We start from the raw sequence: 19604 nt of genomic DNA, 5'->3' as shown, positions 1-19604 counted from the left end.
AATAAAAAAAAACATTAAAAAAAATCATGGACAACGAGATACGTATTGCTGATTATTTTATGTGTAGTATGAATGTCGTGTGCGCTGTTTTGATAGCATCGCAGTATTGAACAATTGGGTAACTGCCATTTTGGAAATTATATAAAATTTTAAGCTGAACTTGTTGTCCGTTCGTTGTTTGACAATATTTTTCGATATAACAGAACAATTGGCGAATTTGTGATTGGAAATTGTGTGATAACGAAGTATCGAGATATCGTGGCCTAAATGTTATATTTCGTAAGTTATGTGGTGGATGAACGCGTACACATATTTATTTATTTTGGGCATAAACAGCTGCACAACTTTACAAACGGTTGTTATCAACATTATCATAAGTGTAATCTGTACAACTCACAAAGTTATCCACAGTTTACTACAAACGTAACAATATTTCCGTAAAATACACTAATGAAGATATTACTTAGTTTAATGTAAAAATTTGTAAGCAATAAATTCACAACACTGTGAGCTCCTATTGAAAAAAATATATGAGTGCATGCTGCAATGATTTTGTAATTGAATTTATTACAAAATATGATTTTTGTAATTAGTAAATCAGAAAAGGAAAAAAATATTTTTTTTAAGAATAAATAAAGACTATTATTATTAATTAGTAAATATTTGTACGCGATTGTACACTCAATTTCAGTGTAACCGTTTTAATCGTAGATTAAATGAATACTCAATAGCTGTTGTGCGCAGTATGGATGTTTTGCTACAAATGTAACGAGATTGCACTAGTGTTAGCTCTCAGGGCGAAGTCTAGTGTTCTCTCAGCTCCTAGGTATAATAAATATATTTTAATAGTTAATTGTGATAGATTTGTTTACCAATGAATACAGATTTTGTAATCTGATTGTTGTTTTATTTATTATTAACAGTTTGAATGGGTATAGTGCGCTGCAGTTTTGCATATCGAGCCTTAAAAAAATCTCGAACAGTTTATCTGATTCTTATCAATATGTGATGCTTACTGCCGACTACAGAGGCCTTATTCTCTATTCCGCACGTTATTTTAGCAGTGCGTAACAAGCACGTAACACAACACATCATTGTGAACTGTGGTCTATAGAAATTTGGCTTACAGAATACCATTCCACGCACATTTCTCGAAAATAACATGACACGGCCGCGTTACGTGTTTACACTATCGTACAGAATAAGGGCCCTGTATGTGTAATGTAGTTCGAGCACCGAATGCAATATTTAACGCTGAGTACTATAATAAATATAAAGTCATTAGTCAGATGCAGTTCCAATGATAAAAAATTGACAAGAAAACATTTAATGCAATTAATACTTAGTCCATTTCAGATCAGAGTAGAGTAACCCACACAAACTACTGTATCGCACACACATTCACACATGCACATTACAAAATATAGTAAATTAACTTAAAACCACTTAGGTACTTGACCTACTAAATAAAGATCCACAGAATAATGATTGCTATAGCTGAACTTTGTTAACACATTTTAAACTGATAAGACTAGCAAAATATTTTTTAGAATAGAGTACAGTAACTAACAAATTACTTTATTGCACACACATTCATTATCATAATAAATTAACTTAAAATCACTTATAATAAAAAACTAAACAATAGCTAAAACTGGCTACTTGGAGTTACGAGTTGGAGTTGCTAAGTCTAGCTGAAAGTCCTGAAGCTGGCGAGCGTGGGGTAAGTCTTCAGCCGCAGCAACTCCAGCTCGGTCTGCAGGAGGACTATGGTGGTGTGGTTGGCTTGCACGTCGCGAATCAACTGGCTTCGCATCACCAGCGTCTCCATTCTGAAAAGAAGTAGCTCTGTAAAATAGGTCCATTATTGTAAATCTTAAGAATGAAGTGAATGAAGATCTTACATAGAAAGTGTTACTAACTTGGATTTATTTACCCGTGATAGTATACATAATACTATGCCATTTTTTTTTTGAAAAATGCCAATAAAAACAACTGTCTACTGTATTGATTATTAATTTTACACCAGAATTTACATTTTGACTTGCTTTCAATCATCCTTGGGAAACTAATCTTCGAGTTATTTTCATTCTATGCCTATCAAATGATGTATATTACATACTGACCTCTTCTTGAAAATCCTTCTGATTCGTATGGGTTCAAGCGGGTCTTCGTTCAACCTCTTCTCGGACACCTTCACATTAAGGTTGGCGATCAACTTCTCTAGCTGCGCGCTTTGTGTCTCCAGAGCATTTAGCTTCAACTGGAAATGTTTCAATTTGGAAATCATTTGAATATAAGAATGCCCTAGGCCTGATAACTTCAGATTCTCCATCTTACTTTAGTATATTTTTTCCTTGAGCAACTCCAGTCAACATATTACTATATTGTGGATGCAAATAACTTACCATAGGAATCCCCGAAAGACTTCAGTGATAGACTGCCTTCATCTTTAGATTAGACTTCTTACCTCCAGTTCCTCAACGCGGTGAATCTGTTCGTTGAGTATCTTATTGACGGACATCTTGGACGCTTCCATCTCCTTCTCCATTCGCACGTAGTCCTGCTCGTCCGTGTAGCCCAGCTCCTTGTTCTTCAGGTACAGCTGTAGCTCTTTTGGTATCTATCAACCAATCAGAATCATTTTTTTATACTGGGACGATAAAGTAAGGACACTGCAACTGATGGTGGGCGGAGTTGGGTGTAGATAGGGTCGAGTGACGGGAGTTGATAATCTTTAGTTGACACAAATATGTCTGTCTGTTTGAAATCGGATGTACACAGACTGATCCTGAATCGCGACACACTTACGGGTTTCAGACCCTATTTGATTGATGATGCTTCTCTGTCTTTAATTTTGTTGGAAATATAAATTGATTATCAGGTAGTCCAAACAGGCAGATAGTAAAGTCTTTATGTGTCTAGGTTGTCCATAAAAACTAATGGTTTTTCGATTACCTTGAGCCGTTGGTACGAGTAGAGCTCTTGTTCCATGTGCCTCAGCCTCATTTTCATCTGCGCATGCTCCCATTCCTTGGACAGGATGCCCTTGCGGAAGTCCATCTGTTTTCGCATCATGCGCAGCTTCATGTCACCCACTTTCTATCGATATAACATGACATGTAAGTATTATGTTCTCATTTGTATTTCAGATACTTCATGTTAAGGTCTTGGGTTCGATGCCCCGCTTAGGCAAAGATATCGTATTTTTTCTGTTTAATAACAGCCCAGAGCCTGGAATTTGTGTCCCTCATCATATATGGAATAGAACTAGCATGGGGAAAAGTTTTTGCAACAGTTGCGCCTCTGTCCACCTTTTCCAGGATAAAAGATGCGACACACACAGAGAGAGAGAAAGTTAAATGTACTACGAGTGTAAAAAGAAATCAAATTGCTTACTAAAATGACGTTGTTGATCTTCTCTATATCCTCCCTCAGTATGAGAGTGGCATCTTCGTAATCCTCGATGTGGCCAGTGGTGGTGATCTCCACTTGACCGGCCGGCAGCACCAGCTAAAAACAAGATTGCGTGAGATTAATCAATTTTGAAGTGTTTATTGCTTTGTTTAGTAGCCACCTTAAGACTTACAGTTAAATAGGAGAAAAGAAAGTACTTATATTATGGAATTTTACAGATCACGATTCTCTTAAAGGGTGTAATAATTTCTGGAAAATATCCTGATATCAGCAGGTTGAGTTACACCTACTCATTTTGACACAATAGGGTAAATCCCTAAGATTGATTTTGTGTATTATTCTATATGGAACAACGAATAATATAAAAATGTAGCTAATATCTGTGAAAACATCAATAAAACTGGTTAAGAAACGCGACAGCAATTCACATTTCAAATATTACAGTAAGCAAGAGTAGGCCAGGTAGTGAGGATATCGCGATATCCCTTTCTAGCACGACTCATAATTATAGTTGACGTCACGTGCCTGCATTACGACTCTGCTGTTTCTTGACACTTATCAATTTAAGTTACCAGGAACTTGATAATTTTTTACCGCATTTTAATGATTCTATCTGTTTTTGATGTCATATGACGTAAACTTTTAAAATGTCAAATACCAAATATCTCATATCGATATTGTAAGCCTTCCATTGTTGTACCTGTATGGTTTTGTTCCTGGCAGTGACCTCCACCTCGTGCCGGTGCTGCGTGATCATGTCGTGCAGGGCGGCGAGTTGGTTGCGACGAGCTTGTATCGCTTTAGTCCACACGTTGTTGGCGCTGTCCACGTACGCCATCTCCTGGCCCACAGCACGCATCTGTGGGCCATGATGATTGGACTTGGTAAAGATTCCAAGTTTCAAGATTTAGTCTAAGACATTTTGTAAGGACTTCGATATGAGGCTGCCTGTATACTTTTATACATACTTTTTCTCTAGGTGGATCTAGATAATAGGTACCTGTCTTTAATTGTCCCATGAAGAAACTTAATAAGATCAATTTAAACACGATACACTATATTGCTTACAGCCGTTTTCAATAAACAATCCTAATATCAATCTTCAATCCGATCCCGAGACTGAACCAATCAAATTGACTCATTAGTACACATGTCAACAAACTTTGTTCTGATTGGTCCATTTTTAAGATAGGCCGAAATAAGCGTTGAGGATCATTTTTTGAAAATGGCGGGAAGTCGTTATGTGATCATACAGATATTCCTGTTGCCTGGTGAGAACTTACTCTAATCTCATTTTCAATCTTGGCTCGCCGCAGCTTGCACATGGTGCCCCACAACACTTCGTCAATGACAGGAGGCATGTTGCTCAGCAAGTCTAACTGTTCCACTCTAGAAGAGGATTATTAGGTAGCTTTTGTTTGTAAGTTTATTGAGGTATCAAAATTTTTATCAAATTTCTAAAATAATTATGGCTTATTCGTGTTATAAAAATAGTAGTAGATCGTGAAAGGACAATGATTGTTGGATTATCAAGAAAACCTCGCCACATTGTGGTGATATATGGAACTTGTTTCTAGTAATGACAATTTGAACTTAATAAATCAAAGTAGGTGCCCGCCCGCAAAGCAGATTTTTTATTTTCCTTGTCTGGCTATAGCTACGTGGAAATTGGGAACTTCGAATTTAAGAATTTTATTTAATGAAAATCACTGTTACCCTTTGAAGAATTCGAGGCAGTCGGGGTGCAGCAGCGGTGGTCTCACTCCACTCAGGACAGCATTAGCGAGATCGTACAATACTACTGGAATCATGGTCGCCCTTTGATGCCATTTCGGTCTTTTTCTGTTTATAAAATTAACGGCTCATTAGAATTTTAATTTTTTACTTGATTTAAGTACTGATGCTAGCAAGTATAAAAGTACTACTACTAGTCCACCTGACAATTCATTAGTTATTATTTCGAAATTTACTGTACCTAAAATCTTTTTAAAATAAAATGAAAATAAAAATGCTTTATTCATCACGTAGGCGAACATGGTTGCACTTATGACAAGTCAAGGTACATGAGAACATTTAATTATTACTTAATTAGATTAGCTTATATAAATAAAGACAATTTATATTGAAAATAAAATAAATGAAAAATATACCTAGTAAACAAAGAAGCCAGCTCGGGCTGGCAGGGAAGAAGAAATAAAATGATGTATATATGTATTTTTGAATAAGCAATAAGGGAGAAACGCGTCGCGATCCTCACCGGTGAGGACAATAAAAGCCCTAACCTAGCTAACCTACCAGCCTTTCACTAACTACCTAAGCGATGACTACCCGAAGAAGAAAGGCAGAAAGAAACTCCGGGCTTTATTTTTTGTCATCAATTGTCCATTCTTTTATAATATATATTTTTTTTAATAAGTCTTTTCTATACAAAGTCTGATTAATTATATAAGCTAATACACGCACATCGCCGTAAAAGTGCGGAGAAAATCCACATAAAAGTATTTAGCAATAACTAAAAAATTAACGAAAAAAAACAATAATACTAAAAAATTATAAAAACTATGAAACGGTGTACAGCGTGCATACGCCTACATTTACAAACATAATATTTTCATTTCATATTTTGTCATAGATCTCGGTCTATATTGACCGATACTTAGATTATATATATTTAGATTATGATATCGACCTATATTTAGATTATAAATTTTAAGGCTGATGCAATTTTGAATAACAATGAAAATAAAGTCTACGAACTTTTTACTTTTGCATTAGCTAGTTCTGGCTTGTTTGAAGTCTGTTATATTACACTAAAAATTTACTCACTTGAAAAACTTATAACACTGATCGACGATGATCGGCGACAGATCAGCGAAGTGGTTCTTGAACGTCCTCTCCATGTACTTGTCCTTGATGGTGAGCGTCTCGTAGCTGGCTTGGCAGTCCGCGCTCTGTTCCTGGATCATTTGCTGCTCCTGCGTCAGTACTGCCGTCTCTCGCTCGTACTTGGCTATTTGGGCCCTGGGAAAGTCTTGTAATTAATGGAATTTTCATAATTTTAACCAAGGGCTAAAGGTGAGGGGAAATAGAGGATAGAGATTAGAAGTCGCAGATCTAAAATCGGAGGCGAGAGAACTAAGGTTATAAGCCAAGCGCCAGAAGATAAAGGTATAATAGATATAATAGAGAAGCGCCAGAGGATATTAGAGCTCTCTAGTCATTGATAGAGGTCTAAGGTTATTTACAGATCCGAGGTCAGAGACCAAAGATCAGAAGGCGGAAATCAAAGGTTATTATGAAAGTGGGAGAACTAAAGCATGTAATAGTAATAATGAATATGAATGTTCAAATATTTAAACAAGCCTGCGAAAATGTATTATTATTTTCAGGTACCTCATATCCTCTAATTTTTCAGCCATTTCAACGCGATCGAGGTTCACCCTGCGCAGACGCATCAGACTCAAATTCTCTTGTCCTATTACCGAATCAGTTTTAAGTTTGGTCAGCCACATGTCTTTCACCTGAAAAATAAAATTAAGTATTTATCAGGTGGTTGCAGAATATGACCCAAAGTTTTTAGTATTTATAGTTGCGATTATTTTCGTCAATCCTATATATAACACACACACGCTTTTTGTACCGACATGTTCTTCAACATTTTCGACATTTCTCCCCTTGGCTGTTCCTTAAAAATGCTGTCTGTTTCTACATTATTATCATGATGAATGATGATGATGATGTTTCTTTATAAAATACTGATAGATATTGGCAAAAAGTATAAATTAATGAGTATTTATTTTTCCTTTACGTCAATACAATATATCTACGTCTTTTATTTCCCCAGATTTAAGGTCCACAACGCGACTGGTGTTTATTATATATTCTATACATTTGATATAATTATTTATGCCACCATTTCTAGATACAACTTGTTTATCTCTGCACCACCCTAAGGTCGACTGTTAGTAAATGCCTTTAGCATTAAGTCCGCCTATACCTATACGTCGCTGTATTTAAAGTGTATAAATAAATTTCTGTACATACTTTCTGGTTGAACTTGACGATGCTCTCGTTCAACAGCTGCGACAGCTTGGCGTACTCCGCGTGCAGCATCTTGCGGTACTTGTCTCTCTCCTCGTTCCTGAACGCCACCTTCGCCTCGTAGTCGAACACTAAACGCAAATCGTCCTCGTTGAAGTGTTCTGGCTCTTTGTCCAGCTAGGTAGAAGTACATAAATTGATAGAGTAAAGATAAATACTTAGTGAGTATGGTCAGATTTGTCATCTATGCTGCAGACGCTACTGAACAATGGGATGTAGTGCTTTGTAGTGCGAGGGTCTTGGTAGTGTTAAGTTTATTGTTTCAGAGCAATGACACTCTATTTGACTAATTAAAAAAGCTAGCAGAGAAGGTGTTATATGATATTAGAAGAATCCCATTTTCTCACATGTTGCCAAATGTTTCTTAATCGTCTTCTTAATTCTTCATCGTCGATTGTGGATAACCAAAACAACCCTCTTTTGATTGGAATACTAGGATATGGCTATCGTGGTCATATTTACCATACACTGCGGCATCGGTATGGGCTTCTTGATCTCCTCGTGCCAGAGCTTCTCCAGCACGCCATCCATCATGTCCATCAGCGCGCGCTCTCTGAAGTCGTCCTTGGGTCCAGGGTCCGGGGGGATGATCACGATCTGGCTCGGGCTGATGTACGGCTCGATACTGCACTGTAAACACGAATAAGGCTGTTAGTCAAAGCTCGAAGGAGAGAAGGGTGGAGAAAAGTTATAGCAATACTTCAGTGATAATAATACCACTGTTGCATGGCGTTGTATCTAAATATACTTTATTATGAACAAGGATGTAAAGTCAAAAACTGACCTCGAAGGAGAGAAGAGTGAAGAAAAATGAGAGCAATAATTCCGTGATAATAGCACTACACTTGCAGGACGCTACATCTAGATGTGTCTCATTATAGGTACCCGTGTTAACCTTCATGTAGAACGTTCTTCTCATAAACCGGCAGAGAATTCAGTAATAAAACATCATTCTTACGTTGTAAAGATTAGAGTGACAGAAATACCTCTTCCGGTTCCACTTTAATCAGTTTCAACGGTTGTTCCTCTTGACGCCATTCTGGGTTCTTAATCTCGATGGTCAGGTGGTGGAAGCTCCCGCGAAGATCGGATAGTTTATTTAGTTCTGTAAATAAATATTTTTTGTGTCAAAATATTTTTTCAAGCATGATGTAGGAAAGAATTGCCTTATCTTTTAACACTGACTCTACCTTTTTATGTCATCTATTTCTTCAATGAGAATGGTAGGTTATGAGAACCTTTAGTGGATTAATATTAAAACAGCATTTGCAAAAGATGGCTTTAGAACTTACCTTCAATAATGAACCGTAGTCTAGCGTTTCTCTCTTCCACCAGCCCTACTTCCCGTTTCTTGAGATTCATGAGATCATCGAACTGCTTGTTGAACCACAACCGCATGTTTTGAACGTTTAGCTATAAGGTTAAAAAAAAAATTAATTTAAAGACTTAGGTTAGGTCTGGACAAGAACTTTTTTTTACGGGAATGTCTAATTAACCTCGTAGCAGTTGAGGGTTTGTAGAGTAAGGTCTCGATGAGAAATGATTGCTCCGATCTAGTCAATACAATTGTACCAGCTTGTTTGAAACCGGAAATACATAGGCTAATTCATGAATGAAAAGTATATAATGGAGAGCATTCACGCACTCGGTTACCAGTAAAAGCAGTACGTTACGGCGACAGTGAGTGTACCTTGACGATGTGCTGCAGCCAGTTCATCTGTAGGAAGCTGAAGGCGAGGGTCTGCGGGATCATGTAGAGCGGCACGGGCACGCAGCGGTGCGCGCTGGAGGCGGCCAGCGCGTGCGGCTGCGCGCCTGCCTCCAGCGCCTGCGCCGCCTCCTCCAGCGCGCTCTCCGCGCTGCGCCGCACGTCGCGCGCCGACGGCGACGGCTCCGGCACTTCCCTTGGCACATACTCACGGTGAGGTGATCATTATAATTACTGCACCACTGGGCACGTGAATAATTATTTAACTAATGGCGACATATCACATCGCGACGGACAATGTGGACAAGTATCTACCTAGGTGATCAGTTCAGAATTCCGACTTCCCTTAACCCTTGCGGCGGTAAAATTGCTTTTATGCATGGTCAAATAGAATCCGTATAAATTATACAGGATTTAAAACACGTAAATCTCCAGATAACTTAACGACATCAAAATAATTTAATAAAAGAATTATTAGAAAGAACTGCATCTTACTCAGTTTGACTCTTAGAGATGCTAGCGACTTCTTCGGAAACCTCTTCCCAGGGTTTGAACAGGTCCCCATCGTTTTCCATTTCTATAGAACGCAGCGCCTCTATCTGCTGCAGTTCAGGCCAGTTGTCGCGTTGCGTTGGCAACACTGCGTAGTTTTCCACCTGCATTACAAACACAAGTACAGAGAGTATAAAAATTGCTCCATAGAATAAAAAAAATTCGTTATTTGCAAGCACTCAATACCCACAATATCATGTTACGATCGTGTTAAATTGTATGTTGAACTATGCAGCACTATGTAATTCTATATATGAGGTTTGACATGGTTGATGAGAACTGAATTAAAATAATTTTATCAGTACTAAACGTTACCAAACACTGAAAGACGGGACCTACTTATTTGTCCCGTACCTGATAGTGGCTGAATATGGCGAACAGCTTGACCCTCGGCGTGAGCATGGTGTCCCAGCATTGCTTCTTTATCCACGCTGTCACCTTGTCTTGCGCCATGATACGCGCTTCTGTTTCTAGTCGTATGGTTTCACGCTCTTTCTCAGCCTAGAAGAATGAAATTGAATAAATCTTATAATTAGATCCATACACAGATTATTTTTCATTAAAACTCTTTTCTTCTATGTATCGTTGTATAAGTGAGTATGCATCAGCGTTATTCTACTTTTTTGTCTTACTGCCACGAAAAATTCCTCGATCTCATCTAGGAATCTCTTTTTTTACATTCTTTTTTTTATGTAACATAGCTACGACTACATTACATATGCGGCCATACCTGCTTCAGCCTCTCCTTCTTATGCTCTTGATGTAAGTTGAACTCGGCCAGTGAGAGTTGGTGGAGAGGCACCTCCACCAGGTTCTCCTCTAGCAGCTCCACCAACTTGTTCTGAATACTCTCGAACGTTTTAACCACCTCGTCCCGCTGTCGCTTGTAGTCCATTGCTTCTTCATGAACCTTCTTGTCTTCTTGCAAATCTAGGTAATTTTCTGATGAACCAAAAGTTATTTTGTTTTCAAATTACCATAGTGGTAGTATTCTAGGTCACCTACGGAATTTTCATTTTGTGTTTTTATGTGAGAAAGGCTCTATTTCAAAATTGTAAGTACATGTACCATATAAGGTAATTAGAATCTAGATTAAGCACTGCAATAGCTAAAGTTAGTAATGCCTACGCATTCTGTCTTTGGGACAATCACAATCAACTCAAGATGAACATCTCAACGTCCTACTAAACTCTACTTACTATCTTTCTCTCCAATAATAGTAACGGTATGCACTTTCTCATCAAAGAGGTTGATATCTATCGGCGCATGCGCAGGGTCGCCGGGTTCAGTGTGAGCGTGCAGCAACGCGCAGGCGAGGGTTCGGTTTCTGCCGAGGTGCAGTATGCACGTGTTGTGAGCATCTACTAGTGCGTTACGTATGCCGCTCTCATAACGGTGGCTCGTGATTAACTTCAGCTCTGAAATTATTATTTAGTTCGCTGATTTTCTTTGCAGAAGAATCAGTAAAACAGCAAGTGGTAAGTAACCATTTGCATAGTAATAATGTAGGAATAATTGTGTGTGTATATCTCTAGGGAAAATTAAGGAAACCTATTACTGAAATAAAATAAAACAATTTATTTGAACGTAATAGAATTCCCTACCGCCAGTTTGAAAAGTAGTTTCCAAAATAGTAGGGAGGACATGAAAGTGTTGCATTTTTACCATCGCATATAATGAACCTAATAAATTAGTATTTACCATATTCTTCCGGAGCGTCAGGCTGCCTAAATATAATGGTTCCATCATATCCATACGTGAGTAATGCGCCGAAGTTGAGGAACCCCATGAAACTCTTGATGTCGTGTCCAGAATCTATTATCGGACCCATTTTCACAGAAACTGTTACGCCTTTCTATAATGAAAGTCTCTTCGTAGGTATTAATAACTCAATGCTCATATTATGGGTGATGACGCTATCGATTAATGATGACGATATTAATGTTATTATCGATTATATCGTTATCTCTGTTGATAGTTTTTGATGATGTTAAGTAGCAATCAAAGTAAAATTTTACGCTGCTTTAATATTAAACGGAACTTTCGAATCCATTGATTACAATAGACCCCAAGTCAGTAACCATTCGATATGAAGATAATTATAGAATTACTAGCTTTTGCACGCGACTTCGCTCGCCTGAAGGAGTTTTCCGCTATATATATGTTTCCAGGATAGAAAGTGACCTATAACCTTCCCAGGGTCTTAAACTATCTCCATACTAAATTTAATAAAAATCCGTTCAGTAGATTTTGAGAATATCAATAACATACAGACCAGACACAAAAAAGGCGACTTTGTTTTATATGTATAGATTATTTGAATTGACTCACATCCCCAGACAGTTTGAGCACGTGGAACTGCTTGCTGAGGTGTGGAATGGCGAGCATGGTGTCCTTGGTGCTGAGAGGCAACAGCTTCTGGTATGGACCCTGCATCTTGCCCGCGAACTTGTTGTCTTTACCAGATTCAGCGTTTATGCAGATTATCCTCTCGCCTGTTGGAGGATTTTATGTCAAAATGGGTAGGTAGGTAGTTAGTTTAAATTTGATCAGGATAACGTTGTGCAGGAAAGTGAGCTTAGATATGGTGGTTATGAAAAATTATGCAGCTTTTATTTAATTCATAGTCATGATGTTGCCCTGAAAAGCTAAGGATAAAAAATACGCACAATTTAATTTGGCCGGGCAAGAGCTGATTACTCAAACCACCCTAATTACATCTTCTGATATTATCTAATCTTTGATTACGTGTGCAACAGTGGCAATGGTTCCATATAACCCGATTCCTGCTTTCCTCTCACAATTTATGTAAAATTTAATCTAATTATCATCAAGAGGTTTTATAGACGGCACTAATAAATATTAATCGGTACCTATATGTTGGGCCGGGCTCCCGTTCGTAAAATATCATTCTTCGCCACTAGTGTACCATACATGTATTATTACTCGTGCTCTGATTATTAGGAATTTTATTTAATTTGTTAATGAAATTCTCGTGCAATTCCTCACCAATAGCATACTTGTCGGAGAAGAGCACGAGGCTGAAGCTGCGCATGGCGTCTCCGACCCTCATGAGGAAGCAGTCCGCCAGCCCGCGGCCCAGCTCCGTGTAACGCACCAGCGTCAACTTGTAATCTTCCGACAACTAAGGGATTGACTTATTGATAAAGAAATTATGCCGGAATTAATGTTGCACATTGTACGAAAACTATTATTCTGACACTTCATGACTAGATTGGCTTTCGTCAGTAGGCTTTATATAAAGTGACGTCGGAAGATCTATATCGGACCAGTCGGTCGTATAAAAGTTGCTATTAACCAATACTTTGTACTAAAAAATCATGACCATGTAAATCCCGTCACATCTGTAGGCATAGGCGCCGCAAAATGCTTTATCATAATAAAAGCTCTGTGGTCGTTAGTTCCCATTGTTGCAGATTCATTCACTGACTTACATTTTTCGTGATATATTTCTGGGTAGGGGGGTGCACCTGCATCTACCTCCCTTTCGGCGGCCATGTCTGCAACAAATTACAAAGTACCTGAAAGTCAGAACTTACTTTGTAAATAAAAATGTGCCCAGCAGACATGGCGGCCGCCACCAGCTCCCGTCCGGTGGGTGAGAACACCACTTCAGACACTATCTGGTTGGTGAGGCACACGCTGCCGACCTTCTCCAGACCCTCGGGGCTGTACGTGAATAGGGCCATGCCGTAGTTCGTGTCCACCCTCCACCGTACACGATGAGCAATGGGTCCATCGGGCTCGCTTGGAACGATATGTCCTCGCCTTCTACGAACTTGACGAGTACCTGAAACAAAAAAAAGATTTTTTTTCTGTAGGTATCATAGTAAAGAGAGCGTTAAGAATAACCCCCTTATTCATAAACGTTTTTCATCTAAGGACGGAGTAAAGCTGTGATAACAAGCCTGTTTCAGACACAGGGCCTTTGTGATTGGCTAATATTGTTGTATCTCAATATTAGGTAATCACAACGGCCCTATGTCTACGCACTGCGAAGGCTGCCATGCCGTCAGCACTGAGAAACAGACTTGTTATCACAGCTTTACTCCGTCCTTAGATAAAAAACGTCTATGAATAAGGGGGTAAGTAAGTAGTATAACACCTGTAGTAAGTATTTATTGTGCATTTTAAGGTATCTTTCGTAAGAACATTTCCCGTTCATCATGTTTTTATTTTCACAGCTGATCTTGCAGTTGTGCCATTTCCCAACAAACGAGCAATCAAATTAACTTTTTTTTGTTTATTGCTTTAAATGATAATGACTTTGCCGTTCGCCTGATGGTAAGCGATACGACCGCTCACAAACAGTAGAAACACCATTCAACAACTTGAATTACAAAGTATTGTTTCAAAACAACTTCACGATAAATTATTCTGATGCTGATAGCAATCCCAATATTTATTTTTATTTCCTTAAGTATTTAGATCAAACAATAATGTACTTATTACCAATTTTGTGGATAATATTTCGTAGATACACAGAACTCCTGAATCGTCAATTGTCGCCAGGTGGGTATAGTCGGGCGCTATCATCTGGACCTTTGTTATATTCCTGAAATAAATAATTTGTATGACATTCTGCAAGAATAATATTATCAACCATCAAATTCAATTATAACCGGTAACTTTTACTACTAACTACCAATCTATTGTACTGTTTAATTTTTATTACTTTGCTATTAGTGGATACTTTAATGACATACGTCTTGTAAAGAAAAATAGCCTATTTTTATACTGTATATCTTGTATGTTTCATAATTAAACATATATAAAAAGTTCCAACGATTCAAATGATGAAAAGGTTATCTCAAAAAGTCGAAGAAAACAATAAGCATTCAAATATAAATAAATATTATTACCTCATTTCCCCCCTTACCTCTGTTTGTGAGTGAACAGGTTGACGTGGACCTTGTCCTCGTCTCCTGTGATCCTGTACACCAACCCGCTGCTGGTCCACATGGCGGCCACGTCGTTGGTGGAGTTGGACAGGAGGCGCACCACGTCGTCGTGAGGGATGAACGTGAACACCACCTTCCATGTGCTCCCGGATTTCTTTAGTGACTGTTGAGAGAGATAACAGATTAGTTTAGTAAAAAATTATGATTTTAAAATCTTACTTATAAAATAAAATGGGCTCTATATTTTTTTTTGAATTCTAGAATTTTGAATCTCATGAGGGATTTTGATTATTAAACCTGTAAGCAATATTTGGAAGCATTCGTAATTGACTATTTTAGTAGATCTTAGTATTTGCGATTGCGAGATGCGGCAACTGTACCTACACCAAATTTTTATATCCTAGAAACTCTCTCTCTGTTGATTTGTAACTAGCGTTCCTATGAAGTTGATTATCGAGCAATTACACCGTCTCATCTACATATAAGGGCACTTTAAACTATGGATTTTGGAGTCCTGATACGCTATTTAGGTGTCCATGCGAGGGCAGAATACGCGAACTGTATTTATATATATCCCAATTTACCATTATTACTATAATCCACTACAATGGTGATTACAGTGACACCTCTTAGAAAAATACTGATCAAACTCACCCGCAGACAATTATCAGGTCCGTGCAACAGCATCCCATTGCCAAAGGTGCAGACGCTCGGCTTGCGTGTACCCTTCCGCTCTTCAGACCATTCGAGCTGGGTTACCATGCCGATGCCGTCCGAGAGGACCTGGGTGAGCATCGAATGGGCAAATCATTTGCAATTGTCCAGGATTGGTCATTGAACAAATACACGCTTGTTGTCGCCGTAGGGGTAGACACAGGCAGTATTGTCCTATGATTTGATGGGGAGCGAGCCTATCGCCATATTTGGGTACAAATTCCAGACTCTAGGCTGATTTGTCAACATTTGATGATCACTAAAATACTCCCAAATTGATAGGAATTTTCCTAGCTTGTATGTACCTATTTTTTTTTCTTAAATCTCATAAGCATAACAATTATTTCATAAGTCAGTTTTGTTGTATGAATCTTGAACAGCACTTGTTATTAATGCATCAATACCTACACCATACAAATTCCCACTAGGATCAATAGCGTACAGCTGCCCCTCATTGCTCCAACAGACGCCGACGAGCGGCGGCACCGACACCTCCCCAACCCGTCTTCTCTTCCTTGGGCCGCTTCAGCATGAAGCACTTCTTGTAGCACTGCGCCACTTCCCACACAATCAGACCCTCGCCCCAACACTCGCAGATTAACATGTGGGAGCGGCTTGCCCTAAAGAGCAAGATAATCACACTTTTAGTGCTGTAGCAGTCCACAAATTTCCCAAAGCTAAACTAAAACGTGATTTCTTAAGCGAAGAAGTTCTCAGCCGTACACGACGACCTATAGGTATATGAGTATAAGATGTAAAAAAAGAAAGTAACGGGCTTTTAAAAACTTCATGAGTAAGTAATGATTCTGCGAGAATGGTTTATATTTTATCAATACCGAGATTATAAATTTATTTCCATTCAATAACAAAGAAACATAAGCTGTACCATGAAAGTAGGTAAGACAGCAGTTTATATTTCATCGAAATCAAACATACATCACACAGTTTTTTTATATTGTCTACCTACATATTTTAATTATTGTAAAATGTAGGTTGATGTTGTAACTTTCACTTTACATACGACTAACACCAATCCGGTCTGTGACCATGAAGGCTGCAAACTCTTCGAAACGTCGGGAGAAAAGTAAAATATTATAAAAAATTGTGATAAAAACTGAAAACCATTTTTATGTCGATGTCTAACATTCCCGTGAACATTCCTTATGTTTCCATTCCTTATCATTCTGCAGTTTATTGTTTACAATTTTGCTAGTCTTAAATATTTGAAATATTTTTCAGTGACCCCACTGCATCTGATGGTAAGTGGAGTGGGTTCCAATAGAATGTTGACTGACGAAAAATGATTGCCACTTGGCAGTCGACATAATTATGCCGGCCTGTTGAAACCGGATGTACACAGGCTGATCTCTGAACGCGATTCACTTAATTGGGCCACTATGGCGGGTTTTAACACCTTGTGTATGGTGGTCGTTGTGCATCAACACAAATCCAAAACTCACATATAAATCTGACTGCGTCGTATAACTCCAGTAGGTAGAGAGATGAGCCGCTGCTTGGTTCGCCAATTCCACACAGATATCAAGTAGTCCGGGAAACCACTGAACCCCGCCACCAGGTCGCACTCCATGAGGCACAGGCCTTTGTATCTGTTCACGTCAGTATCTGAGGATATTATAATTTGTTGTACCGGACAAATTAACCGTTATTTTCAATAAATGATTACAATGGCGTTTTTCGATCTATCTCGAAAATGGACTAATCAAAATAAAGGTTTTTATGACATGCTCACAAATGAGTTATTTTGATTGGTTCAGTCTCGGGATCAGATTGTTGATTGAGATCAGGAGATGCAGGAGATATTGTAATGCATAAGCGTGTGCTCAATACACAGGTGCACTATCACAGTTCGGTGAGACGTCGATTCGGCATGACCGGAACTTAACTCCGATCTGCAACTGAGTTATTTTTAAGATGGAAAAACCCAGTCATTATTTTGGGTCGACCTGGGTTTGAACCCAGTACCTCAGCGCCAGTAGTCGTACTCGTATCGTGTACAATTATAACTAGGCCGCCGAGGTAGTCAATTTTCCATTATATTGCTGCGACAACAATCGTAGATCAGAGGCGGCCTTTTTATGATGCATTATGCATAGAAAATAGTATTTTAGTTCTTATAGTCTAAAGATGATTCAATTTATTACCTTTTAATTCCGTGATAATATTGAACGATGGGTAAGTGACGATAAATATTCGCGCATTCTTCACTTTCTCGGCAAACGCGAACAGGTTTGTTCTATGTCCTGCAAAACGAAGACTCCGATCCAATTACGCACTTACTTAACTTTAACGAATAACACGCTAAAGAAACATCTCATTCTTCCCTTCACTTTCGGAGGAAACAGAAAGAATATATGATATTCATCTCCTACGCCCATTTTCAAGGGTAAGAATAATACCATCATATTACTACTGAAAAAAATCCAACAACCGCTTTCGGCCGGCAGCGCATCCTTACAAATTCTTTTGGATTTGTGGGTAGATGCACATTTGTAGGCGGTAGGATTGGTTTCTTTGCCGGATGCAATAATAAAGGAATATAATTCAGGAGCATGCCTTCACGTACCTGCAACAACATCAACACCGTCACCCCTTGTGACGTCATTGGCGACATACACATGTTCAACGTGCGTCTTCAAATTCAAAAACACGATGTAAATATCATGGGCGACTGCGAGGACGTCCTTGCCGATGAACGTCATGAAATCCAAACGCTGCGGTATCACCCATCTAAAAGAAGTTTTGAAGTTTATAGAAAGAAGTGTTTGATTATTGAGTCGAAGATTCAATTGTGCGTTGTATTGTGTTCATAGATATGCAGGTTTTACTCTTCGTATAAAATGAACTAAGTAGCGTTAGGGATCTTACATAGGTAATAAATAATTATATAAATGACAATTTGATTTCGATGGGAAAAATGTTGATTGTTGATTTGCTTTCTTAGATATAAGGGTTTTAATTTCACAAATCATAAGTAAACTTACAACAGAAACTAAATATAATAATTTTTCTTAGTCTCTTTTTAGTGTAAATAGTAAGAAAACAAGAGTTATGAGCTGCATTCCAATAGCGAAAACTCGACACCTAAGGACCAAAGTCCAAACAACTGAGATAACCATTCCATAACTCCTTGTTGAAATGAAGAGCAATAACGACTAAGGCATAGGTTTGCTTATCATAAACCGTTGGGAAATTTTAATTTTCACAGCGTAGGCTAGGTAGGACTTAAAAAGAGGGTACAAGTATAAATTACCTACTAATAAACAAAGGTACATCTAATCAAGTAAGTAAATAATAAACAAATTAATTGTAGAATTTGTTATTTTCATAATTACCTACCTCACTTTCGGATCGTAAGTTTTATCGTTGCTTAAAGTTTCTGACTTCTCCTCCGTCATTTTTTAATTAGCATAAATCTAATGAAATAGAATTACGTATTGATTTAATTCAAAGAGAATTATAATATATATGAAAATTCACCGAATACTACTTATTATTAGCCGTCATTATTATTTAATAAACAAAATAGATGTTATGCTTAGCAACCAGTCTTTAAATAATGAGATTCCGCGTTACAATAAAATTATGAATAATTAGTGTTAGAATCCTGTATTCAAACAGGATACAAAAAATGTTAAATTGCATATTTTATTAGGTAAGTACATAAATTGATTATGGTAAGTATTCGGTGAAAAATCTGTTCTTTGTTGTGTTGTTTCACTTTACTCAGAAAATTAATTTGAATCATTTTATGCGGACTTTTACTCATTGTGACACATAAAGACAATTAATAAAAATATCCGTGCATCGGAACGTTATTCTATCTGTCAAAAAATTATACAAGGGACGGAAAGTGATTTACGATTTATTGATAAGAAAAATATTGTATAAAAATGTTTCGAAATATATGTGTCATTTCTAATATTGTGACTGAATGCGTGTTTAAAATGTGAAAAGTGTCCGTGAGGTTACACACTCTCCATCATGTAAGTAAAGTGGTATTTGCGTCGGACCAAATCGAATGTTTATTTTCGTCAAATTCTTTTTATGTGTTATTGATGTTTTTGTGTGATTTGCGCGTATAGGGATAATTTCACCGGATCGTTAGACCAAAGATGGAACACGACGTCGATAGCGGATATAACGATGGACCGGACCTTCGCCCTGCTCCT

General features: G+C 38.0%; 2 protein-coding genes across 2 annotated transcripts in view; one reads left to right on the top strand and one right to left on the bottom strand.

Annotated features, from left to right (window-relative positions):
* Nucleotides 1-1311: 1311 nt before the first annotated feature.
* On the bottom strand, nt 1312-19124 carry LOC115443557 (cilia- and flagella-associated protein 43). Its single transcript, XM_030169014.2, is given in 33 exon segments — nt 1312-1832; nt 2127-2263; nt 2471-2623; nt 2959-3102; nt 3400-3513; nt 4118-4276; nt 4701-4806; nt 5134-5259; nt 6244-6438; nt 6811-6938; nt 7462-7635; nt 7981-8148; nt 8505-8623; nt 8811-8931; nt 9209-9422; nt 9722-9882; nt 10133-10279; nt 10509-10720; nt 10978-11196; nt 11480-11633; nt 12110-12273; nt 12788-12923; nt 13339-13509; nt 13512-13589; nt 14252-14354; nt 14679-14863; nt 15355-15483; nt 15823-15909; nt 15911-16034; nt 16875-17037; nt 17577-17675; nt 17999-18162; nt 18772-19124. Coding segments are annotated over 33 exon segments (4755 nt in total). The 5' UTR covers nt 18831-19124; the 3' UTR covers nt 1312-1690.
* LOC115443171 (transmembrane protein KIAA1109 homolog) overlaps nt 19107-19604 on the top strand; it is a 44372-nt gene continuing 43874 nt past the window's right edge. The window contains 2 exon segments of the mRNA XM_037441714.1: nt 19107-19120; nt 19518-19604. Coding sequence (XP_037297611.1) covers nt 19107-19120; nt 19518-19604 — 101 coding nt within the window.

The sequence above is a fragment of the Manduca sexta genome, chromosome 23 (assembly GCF_014839805.1).
Source record: "Manduca sexta isolate Smith_Timp_Sample1 chromosome 23, JHU_Msex_v1.0, whole genome shotgun sequence".
Lineage (NCBI taxonomy): Eukaryota > Metazoa > Arthropoda > Insecta > Lepidoptera > Sphingidae > Manduca > Manduca sexta.
This window is presented reverse-complemented; position numbering and strand designations above follow the sequence as displayed.